Source organism: Polyodon spathula, chromosome 37 (genome assembly GCF_017654505.1).
Source record: "Polyodon spathula isolate WHYD16114869_AA chromosome 37, ASM1765450v1, whole genome shotgun sequence".
Taxonomy (NCBI): domain Eukaryota; kingdom Metazoa; phylum Chordata; class Actinopteri; order Acipenseriformes; family Polyodontidae; genus Polyodon; species Polyodon spathula.
Window position 1 is genome coordinate 2,675,270 of NC_054570.1, and position 16,817 is coordinate 2,692,086.

Genomic DNA, 16,817 nt, shown 5'->3' on the forward strand with positions numbered 1-16,817 from the left:
AGTTGGAGAGATCAACTTGTCCCAGCCAACAATCCTAACTGGGGGCTAACAGTTTCAGTTGAAATGGATTTTATCTGCTGCTGATGGAAATGAATGGGACTGATTTCAAAATCAGTCCCAGTTGCAGACAGAAGGTCACTGTAGTTTAACTTAACCTCACACCTCTGAACACATTGACACACACATCTTGTCAAAATGCTTGTCAAGTAATTTAGTATTTCTGCACATTGGGACATTTCATGAGCTGTGATGTGATATATTGCATAATGTGATATTTTGCAATGGGACGTTTTGTAACAACTCTGATGTCTGTTAAGAAACAAATAATAAAATTTGCATACCACCAGAGGTAAGTTGCATGTGCATGTTTTTAAGCACTTCATCAACACTTTGAACAGCACCTATACAATCTTGCTAGGGGAACACAGTGATTCCTTTTCGGTTTGGGATTAAGTTTTTAGTAAACTTGTGGTTTTAAGGTTTGTGTTTAACTATAGCTTTGCCATTTTTTGCGAAAGGGAATCGCTTTCCACTAACACCACAAATTGAATTACCTTCATGCTCTCTATGGCACTGGCTGTTGTGTCCTGCGATTCAGACTCCTCTTTTAATAGCTGCAGGGATTGGGACATATCCTCCTTGCGGATAGAAATCGTTTCAGACTTAGTAAGTAGCTTCAAAATACATTTCCGTAGTTTTTTCTTATTTGAGTTGCTATCATTCTGAGTAGTTAATATTGACGATGCTCAAATTTTAACTCCAGAAACTGCTCCCAGCACAATATCCCCCACTGAAAAACATTGCGCGTTGCATGACTCTGTGAATCCGCTTCCTCATTTAATTTATTTTATTCATTAATTGAATTTATTCTCTTAGAGAGTACAGAGTTTCTGTATGACAGTTCTGAACAAGTTAGTAGGGTTTGTGTCTCTACAGGTACAGTATGCTTCTTTTTGGAGTGTGCTGTAAGGTGTGGCTTACATGCTTACCTGGCAGGGCAGGTATGTATATGTTTACCTATACAATTATACATTGTGGCAGAGTAGGGGGAGGATAAGGGAAAATGTAGTCCTGGGGTTAAAATAGTTACAACTACATCCCCCAGAATGTCTTGGGGTTTGGAACTAGTGCCAGGTGATTCCAAACCACAATGCATTTTGGGTTGTGTAGTCTGGTATCTTTCTACTGGACTACATTTGTCCTTCTTCTGCTCTTAAAGGCACCTTTAGGTTGGTAAAAAAAAAGAAAGAAATTAACTGGTCTGTCTATATTCTGACAATCTAGGTTTGTGATAGTTTACAGAACAGTGTCAGTAAAACAATATATCAGTCTTTCTATTATTATTATTATTATTATTATTATTATTATTATTATTATTATTATTATTATTATTATTATTACTGATGCAGGGAACTACTATATGGCTGACAGGGTTAATAACATAAGAAAATTAGAAAGTGGTGTCTTAATTTTGTCTTCAGTGCTTGAATTCCCCCCAGTTTCGTCTGTTGGACTTTGATGTGCATATAACAAGAGCAACTGGCCCCCGGTAAAAGCTGGTTTTCAGGTTTAGTCTAAACTGCAATTGACTGGGGAATGAAATTGCATTACCGTTGCGATTTGACACTGCAGGATGGAACGGTGTTGGTCCTCAGATGAGAGAAAATGGATTGGTAATGTTTTGCTGGAGGTGACTTTGAAAAATGACGGCTGCTTCCTCTTCAGTCCAGACTAACCAGAGCCCTGTTTCCCAAAAGCTTCTTTAACATAAACAACATCAGGAGAGCATCGTAACCAGACCTTTGTCGATGTGTTCAAGAGAAGGGGTCACACTGAATTGACCAGCCACAGGTCTTTGAGTGTCCCCAGATTCCAGCATTTGTTCTGTGGCAGCCTGGCTATCAGTCAGAAATCATTGCCTGTCACCACTCTGCATCATTGGATGCCATATGGTTAGTGATATTACTTGTGTTCCTGTTTCAGTATATGCTCTAGTGACTGAAGTCTAATTTGAACGTACCGTTTTTTCACCATTTTCGGTTTCATATGTGCACACACTATGTGAGTGCTGGACTCTAATATTGCCTTAAAGGGCTTGGGAGGTAATAGCCACCTATAAATATTGTTTCAAACCATAAAGGGACACTTCGTTTTGAAAGATTAGTGTACATATGCACACATTATGCTTGTAAATGCTTTTTTAACACGGTTTCTCTGTGGAGGGAAAAGATAATTTCCTTTTTTTACTGAAATGTATTTTTAATCGTGCAGCATCTTGGTTTCCTGTTGCTTGTACTGACGAGAGAAAAAAAATACAAAAATAACCCACAAAAATGAGTCGAGTCGCCTTGCTTCGAACCTGCTTGCCACGGCACACTTCACCACTGACGCGTCTAAAGATCAAATATGTCTGTGTTTTGTTTTTTTTTTCCTTCTTTTTGTTCAGTTCTTTTTGTTCAGTGTTCAGTTAACCACAAGCTAAAAGGTGCTGGCTAAGGCTGCAGCAAACTTGATAATCCAAACCCAGCTTTTTGCATTTTGTGCTAGCTGTTTAACTCATTTATTATTATACAGCATAGCGCAGCATGTCTAATATTTTGACTGCAATGTAGTATCGCTTTTATACTGCAAAGTCATTATTATTATTAAGTGGTATGTTAACAGGTGTATAGATGTGGGATAGGTCATGTAGACAGAGAATGTAAACAGGTGAATCTAAGAGCTTGAAACATCACTTTTATTGATAATTTTTATTGGTTGATAATAGAGACCCGCTATTATCGAATGCGTACCCTCACTCCATGCAAACCAGGTGTGACCTTTCAACTCTATTCTGCAGAAGGTGAGTAGATAGGACCAGTCAATTGAAACGCCAGTTTGTCACATGAATTGAATGGAATGGTGATGTGTCTTCAGTCTTAGACAGCTGGAATGATTGCTGGGTTTTGTGAGTCAGATCATTTAAGGAATTGATTGACTCCATTCAGAAACATTTTCTTAATGTATAAGCACACGGAATAGACCAATATCACAAACTCTTCCTTCCTCGTTACATTGCTCAGATAAGCAGATTTCAATTTAATTTAGGCTACTTTAAATATAAATCTATCAACCGATCCACCAAATAAGTCTTACCTATTTTTTACACTTTGTAAGGAATAATACAAAAATGACTTTAAAAAAATAAATAGGGAAATCATTTTAGACACCTCGCTTATCTTTAATCTGTAGTCTAGTTTAAAAATTCTTATTATTAGTGATATTATGAAAGTCGCCTAGTGTATACAGTTATGGTTTTGCATCACCTAGAATTTTAGGATTGAGACATCATTTAAAAAAAAAAAAAATATATATATATATATATATATATATATATATATATATATATATATATTTAGATATTTTATTTAACACAATGTAATATTTTATTTAGAAACTACAAAATTATAAAAGCCTACCAGAAGCCATAATAGTAGTACAATATGTCATGTTAGATTTCGAAATGTCACATTTTTTCAAGGGTCTGTTTTTAAATTAAATGTGGCATCAACACTAGCAGAAATGATCTTTTCGACATTGCTGTGACTCTGCAGCTGATGCACACACCCTAGTTTCATATTTTGTAAAGCGCTTTGTGATGGTGGTCCACTATGAAAGGCGCTATATAAAAAAGAAAGATTATTATTAAATACAGCATGTGGTCAATACTTCTGTAGAAAGAGGTATCTTTAGGTAGCACAGAGGACTAGAAAGTTTGCAAAGAACCCCTGCTTCAAACCAAACCAGCATCAATAGTTTGTGGTGAGCTTAACACAAGCAGCAGCCCTTGTCAACAACCACAAGCACGGTGGTTAGAACTGAAGTACCAAGCCTGTGCAGCTCCCCCTCTCCCCTCTGAGAGAAAGGGCTGTCCCTCCAGTCCAGAGATGAAGCACAGGCATTGCATGGCTCCCTCCCTCATTCCCTAAAAGGAATTCAATGGTGTTTTGTATTTTGGAGTTTCTTTGATTACATGCTGTTAATATATATATATATATATTATATATATATATTATATATATATATATATATATATCTATATATACTGTATTGGTAATCTTTTACTGGAGATGACTTTGAAAAATGACGGCTACTTCCTCTTCAGTCCAGACTAACCAGAGCCCTGTTTCCCAAAAGCTTCTTTAACATAAACAACATCAGGAGAGCATCGTAACCAGACCTTTGTCGATGTGTTCAAGAGAAGGGGTCACACTGAATTGACCAGCCACAGGTCTTTGAGTGTCCCCAGATTCCAGCATTTGTTCTGTGGCAGCCTGGCTATCAGTCAGAAATCGTTGCCCGTCACCACTCTGCATCATTGGATGCCATATGGTCAGTGATATTACTTGTGTTCCTGTTTCAGTATATACTCTAGTGACTGAAGTCTATTTTGAACGTACCTTTTTTCACTATTTTCGGTTTCATGTATGCATACAATATGTGAGTGCTGGACTCTAATATTGCCTTAAAGGGCTTGGGAGGTAATAGCCACCTATAAATATTGTTTCAAACCATAAAGGGACGCCTCCTTTTGAAAGACTAGTGTACTAGTGTACATATACCTGCATTATACTTATATATACTTATATATCCTATTACCTTTTTTCATAACTAGAAGTTATTGCTATTAGTTGTTTGCTATTAGTTTTGTGCAATTACATTGAAGACAGGGGCTAACGTTATGAAGTTTATTTTAGAATTTATATTCGGTTGTTCTGGATATCTGCTACATCACTGACAGGAAACCCACAAGTTAAAACCATCTCCAACACCCCACCCTGACTCTCAAACTGAAAAAGTGGAAGGAAGTTTCAGCGGTTGTCTTGCCATTTACTGTTTCTTGTGGGTGGCTAAAAACTAAAGTAGCTGAAACAATGAAGGTGATGCAGTCAATTTATACATTCGTGTTCTTTATAATATGTCAACAGATGGTAACCTTTTCAGACAACATAACAGGTAAGCTCTTTCCTTCATTCTTTTATATAGTTTTTAACTACCTGTGGTAATTATATAAAAAAATTAGATTACCGGATTACGAGATCACTCTCCTCCACATTTGTTTGTTGCTGATTGCTATGCATTTCATTTTATTATTATTTTTAGCATGTTTGGTAGACGCATTAATCAACATTGATGATGCTGCCGTCTCTTTCATTCAAAAAAGAGAACTTAAGGACATCTACATATGAGACTGAACTAAAACTAAAGGGATGGTTAACAGAAGCAATGGATATTTGCAAACATTTTTTTTATACAAATGCAATATATAAGTATCATAGCCACCGTACCCCTTTCAGATGGCGTTTCTTGGTTTTCTGAGCTAAAATCATTTGCACATGGCCGGACAAGCGCAGTACACAGTGTGGCGTGTTTTAACATGTAACGCAAAAATATCACCACACCAGTATTAGGTTTTTATTAGGTGGCTGGGTAGATATAGATGAAAAACAGAGTTACAAATCTGTGGTTAAAGGTTCGTTTCCTGGTAGATTTGGAAAGGGTTTTTTGTGAAATACAGACGAGGAAGAGAGGAAGACAGACTCCGATGCATTACCACTGAGCTCAAAGTATTGAAATTATTAAGAGTGTTGTAGAGTATTTAATGTATTGTAGAGATTCTTTGTAGTCAGTTAATAACAACAATACCAACTCTGTAATTACTGTGTTGCTACAATATAATTAAATACATGTGGGATTAGGTCATGTAACGATGTATAATTTGCACAGAAAGACTTCTCACCCTGTATTTGTCAATAACTTGAATTTACTCTATCTTTTTTAAAGCTCTGTTTCATTTTCTAATTCTGAATTGCCAGATGTTCCCTTAATCAGCATTGATGAAGTTGCACCCTCTGTTTTTCTCAACGAACAAGAACTTCAGAACATTTGCATATCAGACTGAATATTACACTCTAATATCACAAAAGCAAATATGATTTAAAGAAATTCATATTTTCATTTTTTCTTTTCCAGAAATGATCGCATACATTTCTGCCATAAATGGAAAATATATAAATATCATATTCCAGTACAGCATTTTTATTAGACAGAGGGAACACAAAATAATCTCTCTGATGCAGCACTTAATGTCTTAATAACTTGTCTGCAAACACAACAGTGTGACCGCTACTTTATAAATGTCTTCTTTTGTTTTCCATGTTGCAATATATACAAATTTCTCCCATTTTCATTAACACTGGAAGTGCCAAGTGGTCAATTTGACCGTTTTGGGTTTGCTCTGCGTTCCAAAATGTAATGCGCATGCCCATTCGTGACTTTTCTAAATATATGGATTAGATATACTGATGCAGTTTGAGTCGCATATTTGCAAGAAATTGATAATTATACGTACGTTTACCTAGAAGCGCCCAACCGGTCATTTTGATCGGTTATTTCAATACATATTTATATATCAAACACAGCCTATAATCCTACCTGACCTTTTCAATACAATCAGGCCTGTGATCAAGTGACGTCTACTTGTCTATATTTTCTGAGTGAAAAACACGTCTCTCTGAGTCATAGGTACCCTCTGTGTGTAGCATTGCAGGTTCATTATCAGCTCTGTTCCCAAAGCAGTGGCAATCGGACCCCATTGCACAAAAAAAAAAAAAGCCTGAGACAGTGGAATACTATTCAGTCAAAGGCAGATCTCGTCGGTGGCCTGTGGCTGTATTTTATAACATTTTGGACCTGGCAGCCATCAATGTGTATGTTTTGTATAAGGAATGTACCGGGGGAAACTGCAACAGAAGGGACATCTTGCAATTCGCCATGGTGCTTCGGCAAGCACGTTTGGTTCAGTAAAAGGGCAGAGACAGATGCAAGAGGAGACAGGAAACAGTGCCACGGTTGCAAAAAATCTTTGTTGTCGTGTGTTTTGTTTTCCGTTTAAACATGGTGTTTCTGCTATGCAAATGTTTGACTTGATGTTCAGAAATAAAACTTTTGAGTTTTAATACGATTGTCTTTCACTTTCATATCACAGCTATTTATAAAGCTACTGGTTAAAATGAGTATTTTGGCGCTTCTAGGTAGTTTGAAAATCCAACGCTTCTAGTGTTAATGGAAAAGAATAACTTCAGCAAAATGTACTGCAATTCTACTATATACAATTCACTCCTAATCAATTCTAAAAATATGTACCCTATTTACTCCCTATGCTGGGAGTGAAAAACTGATGTGTTAATGTGGGTATTGTCAACTTCTTATTGAAATTGAGAAGCCATGATTCTAGACTTTTTACGCCTCACGTCCTTTTGTGGTCGCTAATTTGTAATGTAAAGCAACTATGTAATTCATTCAACAAAAAATAAAATAAAAGCACATCTGGCTCCACTTGTAATCATTACAGAATTGCCAGTACACTCCAATAACACTTTTAAGTTGTCCTTAAATTGTTTTTAACAGAATAACATTTGTGCATACTTCTCTTTTAGCTAAAATAATATACCCTCTATTTTTCAAGTAATCTGTACTCCAAATATGCATTCTTGATTCATAGACTGAGCCTTCTGATTGCATTATCACAAAGTTTAGGGTGTTGAAGTTAATCTAAAAGTTTTTGCTTCTTTCTAGTTTACGTGACTAAAGATAATCAGAATAGCAGTGACTCAAGTTTCGAAGTTAAACGCAGATCAAAGCACTTTGATGACACGATGCAGTATGTATGTTATTAATATATATATATATATATCTATATATATATATATATATATATATATATATTATAACTTATATTAGTACCATATTAAATGTTGACAATTAATAAATCATAGGGATCAACAAAGAAGAGTTTCATACTGTTTCATTTATTGGTGTCTGATTGTGTTAATTGGAAAACGATATGTAACAAAAAAGTGGTTCTTAAATCTGCCACGCTGTCCTGTTTTTTTTTTTTAAGTCAATTCTTGTGTGTTCAACCATTATCATTAATAAGTTGATTTAATTTTGTTAAAAATATCATCAAACAAAATATACTCAAATATATCTACAGTATATTCAGATATTTCACTATATGTGTGCGTGTGTGTGCGTGCGTGTGTGTGTGTGTGTGTGTGTGTGTGTGTGTGTGTGTGTGTGTGTGAGTATATGTGTATTAAAGAGGTGATTGGCTGGCATGTGGGCAAGGAGATCTGCCATTGATCTCCAGTCCTCCTGAATCAGTATGTTGATTGGGCATTTCAAACTACAGACAAAACAGGGGCAAACTTCTGACTGGGAAAATCCAGTGAGACCATGACCTGTGGCCAGCATGCTCTGTGCTGTACTCTCTTTAACAAATCCTTCTGACATTAAACTTTTCAATGTTTACTTTACAGATAATTCAACAACTGGTACAGAAGCAACAGCAACAGCATCTACACTGAATATCACATCAATCTCAAGTAAGTACAGATCTGATCTCTCCATTGGCACTTCAAATCACAATACTAATACAAATTCAAGTAACGATTAACAAGCATTCTGGCTTACATGGGCGATAGACTTAGCAATGCAGCTTGGCCACGCATCTTCGGGAGGGGGAGATATATATTTATGAAAAAGAGGACGAAGAAATCGCTCATGCACAGGAAAGGTGCCTTTGTGAACTTGTTCTTTTTCGCCTCATCTGTTCTTTGCAATGCTAGTTTTGAATAATGAAGCGTAGTTTCAAGAATCACATTTGATGTTAGCAGTGCAGGATGCATCAGGGTTTGGTGCAGCTGTGTTCTTGATTAGGTTTATAATGTTGTCATCCAAAGTTAATAAGCAACAGCTGGTAACTAAGTTGGGCTGAGTTGAGTGGGTGACGGAGGGGGGGTGATGCTGGGACTCCAGAATCACCGTCGAGCCCTCTTGAGGTGTCGTGGTCTAGGCAACTAAACACAGGATGGAAGGTGCCCACTTGAAGCCCCCAGAGATGTACCCTACTTAGCTCAATCCAGATGGTTGTCTTGCGCTAGGGAGACGGCACTGTGGTTGATCCCCGGAGCCAGCATCGCAGTCGTCGTCCATAATGATCGAATGTTTACTTTACAGCTGCTTCAGCAACAACTGCAGAAACAACAACAAATATATTGTGTGGATCATCCTCACGTAAGTATGGCTCTGATCACTCCATTGCCACTTCAAATCACTACTAATTTAAACTAAATCAATCACAAGTAATAATTAACAAGCGTTCTGGCTTACACAGGTGACAGACTTGGTCTCCTTTTGTGTTAGTGCTGCACTATTGAGATGTGTCTGTGCTGGCCTTGCCTGGGGGCACAGAAAGAATAAATTAAACAAAAACAAACAAAAAAACACCAAAAATATTTATAGCTACTTGATAAAGAAAAAAAAAAACAACAACAGATTATAAATAACGAATTCAAAAGAAAGATCTGATCCCTCCATTGCAACTGTGCAGTCTTCAGCTAGCACATTACTGCTGGAAAGTTTGAGGGATTAATGAGTTCGCACATAGGGTCGTATTGTCAAAGCTGTACAATTTGAGCAATTTAGAAGTTTATTTTTAAACAAATGAAACTTGGCTGTTGTCAAAAAAAACCAAACACCATGCATTATGTGTTACCTTGAGGGACCCTAGCCTGCAGCAAAACCATTTCATTGCCATTGCACACCATTATTTTATTGTGCTCACTTACATGAGAATACATTAAATAAAATCAAAGAAATATATATATATATATATATATATATATATATATAGTGAAATGTATCGATATTTTTTGTCTTTAGACGATTCAGTGACTGCTACTATACACCAAACTTACTGTAAGTATAAGATTCATAAATGTTCCTTAAATGAATGAAAGATGTTCTAGGCGGAATGCCATAATGTACACTTGATCTCACTCAATAACTGCGCCACTTTATCGGCTGCAGCATGCCATTGTGTTAGTGGTGGCTAAGTGTAGCCGAGCCGAAAATCCAGCGAGACCATGACCTTTTACCTGTGGCCAACATGCTCTATGCTATACCATCTTGAACAAATACATCTGTCATTAAAGTTTTAAATGTTTACAGCTAATTCAACAACAAGTACGGAAACAACAAAACCAACAAATACTACAACGAATGTTAAATCAGTAACAAGTAAGTACAACTCTGATCACTCCATTGCCACTTCAAATCGCTACTAGTTTATACTAATGCAAATCACACGAAACAATTTGTCTTAGTGCTGTACTATTGAGATGTACCTATGCTCCCTTGGTGCGCAAAGATTATGAATAATGAATCAAATTAAAGATCTGATCCCTCCCTTGCAACTGTGTAGCGTTCAGCTAGCTCTTTACTGCTGGAAAGTTTGAGACGTTCAATTACTTCACATACAAAGCTGTACATCACGAGCAATTTAAAGGTTTATTTTTAAACGAATGAAACTTGGCTGTGTCAAATAAAGCAGCACAACATGCAAAAAATGGAACAAAACCATATCATTACACAAACAGCACATTTTTATTTTTTAAGTAGGTCCAGTATATATATAATAGGTATATAATTATATATATATATATATATATATATATATATATATATATATATATATATATATATTCATATTTACATTTACAGTATTTTCCCATATTTCAGTATATCGTATCACTTTTTTCTTGTGGGTTGAAATGTATCAATATTTTTGTCTTTAGACAATTCAATGCCTACTGTAAACCAACCTTACGCAGGTAAGTCAAGATTCTTAAACTTCATATACTTCCCTACAGATCCAGAAAATGTATTTTTATTGAAATATAGTTAGACAGTTTTAAGGAAAATTTTAAAAAGAGGAAGACAGCCTTCTGATGCATCATTACAAGGTTCAAGGTGTTCAAAAGGTTCAAAATTACTAAGAGGGTGTAGGACATTGTAACTATAAAGACAAAACAACAAAGCCTTCTAAAGAACATTTGAAACGGGTTTGACCTTTCAACTCTTAACCCTACCTGCTCTAGGCTATACTTCCTTGTACAATCACGTTTTTCAAGTTTCAAATTTCTACTTTGCAAATCAGACAATTCAAAGAAAGATCTAGCCATAAATAAGTACAAGCTATATTGCTTGCTTACCTCTGGTCGACAGTAAGGACCATATTCCTTCGAATTTAAGATGCAGCCCAAATTTGCATCAAATAAAGATGCATTTACAAAGTCGTATTTACTCATGTAAGAAAATGACTCAGCCTAAGAATGCAGCAGTGCCAGTTCAACCCTTCTGCACCCTGGCAAAAGATACACAGGCAGGCGCTGAGCGAAATTTTGCTTTGTTTATAGCGAGGAGGAGAGCTCCCGCTCCACAGGATAACTGCTACGAAACCCTTCAACTGGCAGTCAGTCACGTTGCTGCTTGTGTACTCGGGCAGTCACACGCATCCCAATACTGCAAGATGCAGGCCATTTTTGAGAAGAATTTAAAAAAAAGTGCATCTGAAATTCGAAGAAATACGGTACATTATCACTTAAAACAAGGCTTCCTGAACCCGCTCCACGGGACCCCAGTGTCTTCTGGTTTTCATTCCAACTGAGCTCTCAATTAAGTCACTAAATTCTTCATTTAACTAATAATTTGCTTAAAATGACCTTCATTTTAAAGACTTCAATCAAGTCCCCTTATAAATACAACTTTGCCGTTGAAAATCACAGAGGAAGCTCAATAACAAGAACGGGCAACTGTGTCCTATTATGTGAGGTTAATTTATTTTATTTATGTTTTGTTTTTTTGGGGTTTTTTTTTTGCAATTTTAGTTCTTCACTATATGATCTATCCCGTTGCATTTGTGGTTGTCTTCATTGTTGGACTACTTGTATGCTGGAGAAAAAATCGGAACAAAGGTACGCTTTTTTACGCTTTGTGTTTTTATTTACTAGCCTCTAATGCTGAGCAGGGTTCCAACCTGGATTCTCAGGTCACAATTAAAATATGATCTTCTCACAGTAGAAAGTTGTATAATCTACCTTATATCAAGTGTATTCCACTATATTATATCTCTTTTCAACAGAGAAGCCCAATACTAAATGCAGGGCTGCAAATCGTAATTTTTTGCTAAACCGTTTTGAAAGTTGAGCACTAGAGATCCTAGTGGTGCTAATTTATCAAACCCTGCCCTAATCAACCCCCCACTGTTCAATTAGTTTTTAGTGTTTGAGGATGAGTGTAGACGGGTCTTGTGACTAGACCAGACCAATGCAAATATAGTAATGTGTCTGATGGTGCTGTCCTGGCACGTCACAGCGTCAAATTGAGGCCTCTCTCGCCTCTTCTCTGTGAAGCGAAGCTCTCATGCCAGCCCGCTCTGTGCCTGACTGTAACCAGCTCCATTGTCTCTCACTTTTCATGGGAGCTGAATTTAAAAGCAAACAATTTTCTTTTTTACATGTTATTTCCCAGGTTTTGAAGAAATTGGTGACACAGATTACGCAGAGGTGCAGCTGCCAAAACCAGCTGACAATGGTACAGCACTTTAAATAACTGTCTTCTTAACGCTTTTCCTGTTTCTAATCACAGGTAGAGGTAATTATCACCAATTCTAACATCAACGTTTGAGATTGATCTAATACAGAAGGGCACTTGAATTGAACATTGGGTAACACTTTCCATGAAATGTCTCTAATGATTATGCAGTTGCATAGTAAATACATGTGCATAGTTACAATGTACTTAACATGTACATCTTTTGCAGAGATATCTGCAAATACACAATTGTATCAGAAAAGGGTTAGGGGTTAGGGTTAGGGTTAAAGTTTGGTTTAATGTCCGGGTTTTGATTAGGGTTATATCATGCAAAAAAAACGAACACATTAAGGTACATTGTAACTGTGCATAATAACACTGTAATGATGTGTAAGTAAGCATGTAGTAACTACTATGTAAATGAAAAGTAATTAGAGACACTTAAGGTAAAGAGTTACTGAATATTGTTAAAAGATTATTCTTTTACCTGAATCACATTTGTAAACACAGTTTCTTCTTTCAGATGATGAGAACCAACAGGAATCTGACTATGCAGTTGTGATGGAACTAAAGACATCCGAAAATGGTCCATCTTGTCTTTTTAATGGGGGTGGGGGGGGGTGGGGTTTACAGCTATGGCCAAAAGTTTTGCATCCCCCTATAGAACTAATTTAGCTTCTATCAGCATTTCCCATATTCCATATTAAAGTTTGAAAAAAGCAAGCAAAGGTGTTTGAAATACAATTGCTAGTGCAGTGATTAGATTTTAAAAGATTCATTTTACACCACAGACTGGCAATTTCAAGCAGTTACAGAGCCTTAGAGAGACATGAGGAATTGCTGATCTAACAAAAAACACAATAGTTTTGGGTAAATGCAGCTGTGTGAGTTTTCGAGATTTCCGCAACAGTCTTTTCTAAGATGATCATCTTGTTTTTTTACACTTCCAGAAAATCAGGAAACTAAGGACTCTGACTATGCCCTTCTCCAGGAACCAAGAGTTGTTGAACAAAGTAAGTTGACCGACAAAAATTGAAAAATGTGACATTTCAAAATCTAACTTGAAATAATACTGTACTATTATTATCGCTTCCATTATTCAATATAATTTTGTAGTTCCTTTGATTACACGATGTTAAATATAATATCTATCTATCTATCTATCTATCTATCTATCTATCTATCTATCTATCTTTAAATTAAGTCACAATCCTAAATTCTAGGTGATGCAAAACTTTTTGATAGCAAATGTGGCTCTAATATTGGTGTTGCCTGATTTTCTTTGATTACTCTTATGCTCTGTCTAGCCTGTAAGCAAAGTAAGTTAGGTCTGTGATACAAAGAGTCAAACATTATCCCTGGGACTCATTTAAAGCAGTGGGAACCAAGGGTGTAACGTTAATTTCAGTCCCTTGTATTAACACTTGCAACGTTATCACAGCCCTTGCTTCTTTTGTGTTTCCAGATTGCCCGCATAACATAGACTCGGATTATACAGTTGTGGAATACCTAAACACAGATGAAAAAAGTAAGTCTTCTTTTGGTCATTGTTTTATACTTCAATGTGATTTGATTACTAATATGCAGAAGTGTGCATATTATTTTTAATCATGTTGGCTTTTGCACTTCCAGAAACTAAGGACTCTGACTATTCCCTTATCCAGAAACCGAATGCTGCTGAACAAAGTAAGCTGACAGAAAGAATAGATGGCATTCCTTCCAGTTCTTTAGAGATCAGTGGACAGTTCTATTGACTTGCATTTGAATTGGTTGCCATTATTTTAATGTGTTACTGAACATAATCACAAAACCCTTTCCACAGCTATATAAAAACTAACCTGATCTTAAAGAACTTGCAAGAAACAAATAAAGCACGTGTGCAAGCTCTTAAATTAACTCTTGACATTTCTAACATCTTTGTAACATCTGTTTTATTATTTTGGAAAACCAAAGGCATTAGCTTAGCATGGTGGTAAATGCTTTGTGATATGATACTTTCAATAGCCGGCTTCCGACTGCCCCCGGAATGAACCGCCCAACCATTCAGTACAGGGCACACATTTCCTGTTGTACAGAGCCCTCACAGGTCTAGAGTATTGACTCGGATTCATTCGATCTCTGTCACAGTGATGCATTTATCTAATATCTACAAGTCTTTCCAGTCGTTCTCCATCCTGTCAGAATGTTTATTTATTTACGTGTGTCCGTGTGTCATTTGTGTTTGGGTTCACAGTTGTAGTCGATGCACTGCTGCTGTCATCGTTTGCATATTCAGCCTTCTTAAAGAGGTAGTTTGTAATAGAAGTTCTTAATGGCCCTTTTTATTGCAGGCTTAGACAACATCACTGGTTTTAATTTAATCTAACTGGTCTTAATTTTATTTTTTCAGAGGACAGCAAAGATCCAGACTATGCAGTTGTTCAGAAACCAAAAGTAGACAGGCAAAGTAAGTTTCTGAAGTCTGTTCAACTTGCACATAATGGGATGTCACAAAGCATGTCTGAGCTGGTCAAAGAAGTTTGAGAGACAGCCTTCAAGAGGCAACATTCATTTACTTGTGACCTGAAAACTGTAATAAACATGTATAGATTTAATTAATGTGCAATCCCCAGAAAGGCTTCATCTTTTCTAAGAGTGTATAATTTTGTATTTTTCAGAAGCTCTGGAAAATAAGGACTCTGACTATTCCCTTGTGCAGGCATTAAAAGATGCTGAACAAAGTAAGCTGACTTCTTTGTTGTTATTATTATTATTATTATTATTATTATTATTATTATTATTATTATTATTATTCTATTGAAATGTAAAATACTGTTCATAAGTCTGATCCCACCACCAAAAATGCCTTTAACTGCTAAATTGTAAAGACATTCAAAGTTTCTCATTGTGCAACACTACAAACTACACATCTCCTGAAATAAATGCACAGGTCCTTAAGCAACCTAGACTGTTATGCAATACAGTGCTTTGGTATTAATAAAAAAAAAAAAAAAAAATACATTAAAACAACCGTATTTATATAGCTATCCACCTTTTTTTGACTGTTTGTCTTTTAGTGTTTAACTTTGTATTTTACACTTCCACAAGCTCCAGAAAATAAAGACTCTTCCCTTGTGCAGGCATCGAAAGACAATGAACAGAGTGAGCTGACTCTCTTCTATATCTGCCATGTTCACCTTACGCCTAATCATGCTTGAAATAATTAGCTCTTTATATTAAGGTTTTATAAATGCCGTTTTAAATGTATAATATATATATATATATATTTGTACCCTCTTTGAACAACCTGGAGTGTTTTATTACACTTATAAAACGGCACCCAACGCCAGACCAACCCCTCCGCTGGTTGTCAAGGGAACCAGATAAAGTGGCTCTAAAAGTTCCAAGCTGTGCCGGTACAGTGACATATTCACACAGGTTGGAACACTTGTTAGCCAATGAGATTGCTCCCTCTATTCTTGCCATTTTATAACCTAAAGTGATAATTTATTTTCTGAATTCCAGAGGAAAACTGAAGAATTGCACGAGGAAACGGGGTCCCTACTTGTAGAAGACCTCCTATAACTGAGAAAGGCTTGAAAGCCTGAAGCATTGGGCTACTATTTCCGTTATTCTTACTCACATACTTCAATGCAGATTTTAAGGATTGTGTTTCTTGTAAATAGATCTTGCAATAAATATCTTTTTTGAACATTGCTCAACTCTTTTTTTTTTTGTTTGATCCTCAAGGACAATGTTTGTGCGCACATTTTGCATTTTGAGTTTTTTTGCAGTGTCAGTGCAGAGAACATGCTACATATAAAAAAAAAAACATACAAACAATGTGTCTCTCATTTCTTTGTAGATTTGTTTTTGGTGCTTGTGAATGAGCCGTTCATGCATGCAAGGGGCTATGGTACTGGCTACAAACAGCCGTGTTGGTGGTAGCATACTGCACGTGAGGTTATGATAACTGCTGGAGCCTGTATCAAAGGGTTTGATGGTTAATAGAGCTGGCAGGCGAACTACTGAAACCAATGGCCAGGGTTTTAAAAAGGGTATTTGGAATGCATGTCCTCGACCTCAGCATTGAGGAAGGCTGCTTCAGGTCAAAACACCACAATCAATGAAAATAAAAAAAAAAAGAAATTTGCCATGGTACATTTGCTCATTATTCTTTTCATGAAACATGTTATACTCTTTAGATAATCAATTTCCTCCAGTTCTTGTTCCAGTCATAATGCTGTTAAGGAGTACCATTATATATGTTCCTCGTACAGACCAAATGCGTGATGGATTTCTCGTGGCGCTGTATGTCTGCCCTGTGATTTCACAAGGCTATTATTGGCTGCAGGTTGCCT

The 16,817-nt window shown here is 36.4% G+C and overlaps 1 protein-coding gene across 4 annotated transcripts; it reads left to right on the forward strand.

Annotated features, from left to right (window-relative positions):
• The first annotated feature begins 4,159 nt into the window (after positions 1–4,159).
• LOC121304360 lies at positions 4,160–16,168 on the forward strand. Of its 4 annotated transcripts, none has more exons than XM_041235456.1 (16): positions 4,160–4,371; positions 4,968–4,995; positions 8,361–8,426; positions 9,061–9,117; positions 9,766–9,801; positions 10,054–10,122; positions 10,680–10,715; positions 11,772–11,858; positions 12,415–12,477; positions 13,001–13,063; positions 13,428–13,490; positions 13,943–14,005; positions 14,110–14,163; positions 14,867–14,923; positions 15,135–15,197; positions 15,565–15,965. In XM_041235456.1, the coding sequence occupies exons 1-16, from the start codon at positions 4,369–4,371 to the stop codon at positions 15,672–15,674; spliced, it is 918 nt and encodes a 305-aa protein (XP_041091390.1). In that variant the 5' UTR covers positions 4,160–4,368; the 3' UTR covers positions 15,675–15,965. The 4 variants fall into 4 exon arrangements, with proteins under 4 accessions (XP_041091390.1, XP_041091388.1, XP_041091391.1 ...); XM_041235455.1 differs by lacking the exon at positions 4,160–4,371 and adding an exon at positions 15,982–16,168 and having other exon boundaries at positions 4,642–4,995; positions 15,565–15,618; XM_041235454.1 differs by lacking the exon at positions 4,160–4,371 and having other exon boundaries at positions 4,639–4,995.
• The last annotated feature ends 649 nt before the right edge of the window (positions 16,169–16,817 follow it).

What these genes read in the sequence shown, in the direction of transcription:
- LOC121304360 (XM_041235454.1), top strand. Translation starts at nt 4,914, where the DNA reads ATGAAGGTGATGCAGTCAATTTATACATTCGTGTTCTTTATAATATGT. An exon ending in ACCAAGAGTTGTTGAACAAA is followed by an intron (nt 13,491 to 13,942) that starts GTAAGTTGACCG and finishes TTGTGTTTCCAG; the next exon opens with ATTGCCCGCATAACATAGAC. An exon ending in CCTAAACACAGATGAAAAAA is followed by an intron (nt 14,006 to 14,109) that starts GTAAGTCTTCTT and finishes TTGCACTTCCAG; the next exon opens with AAACTAAGGACTCTGACTAT.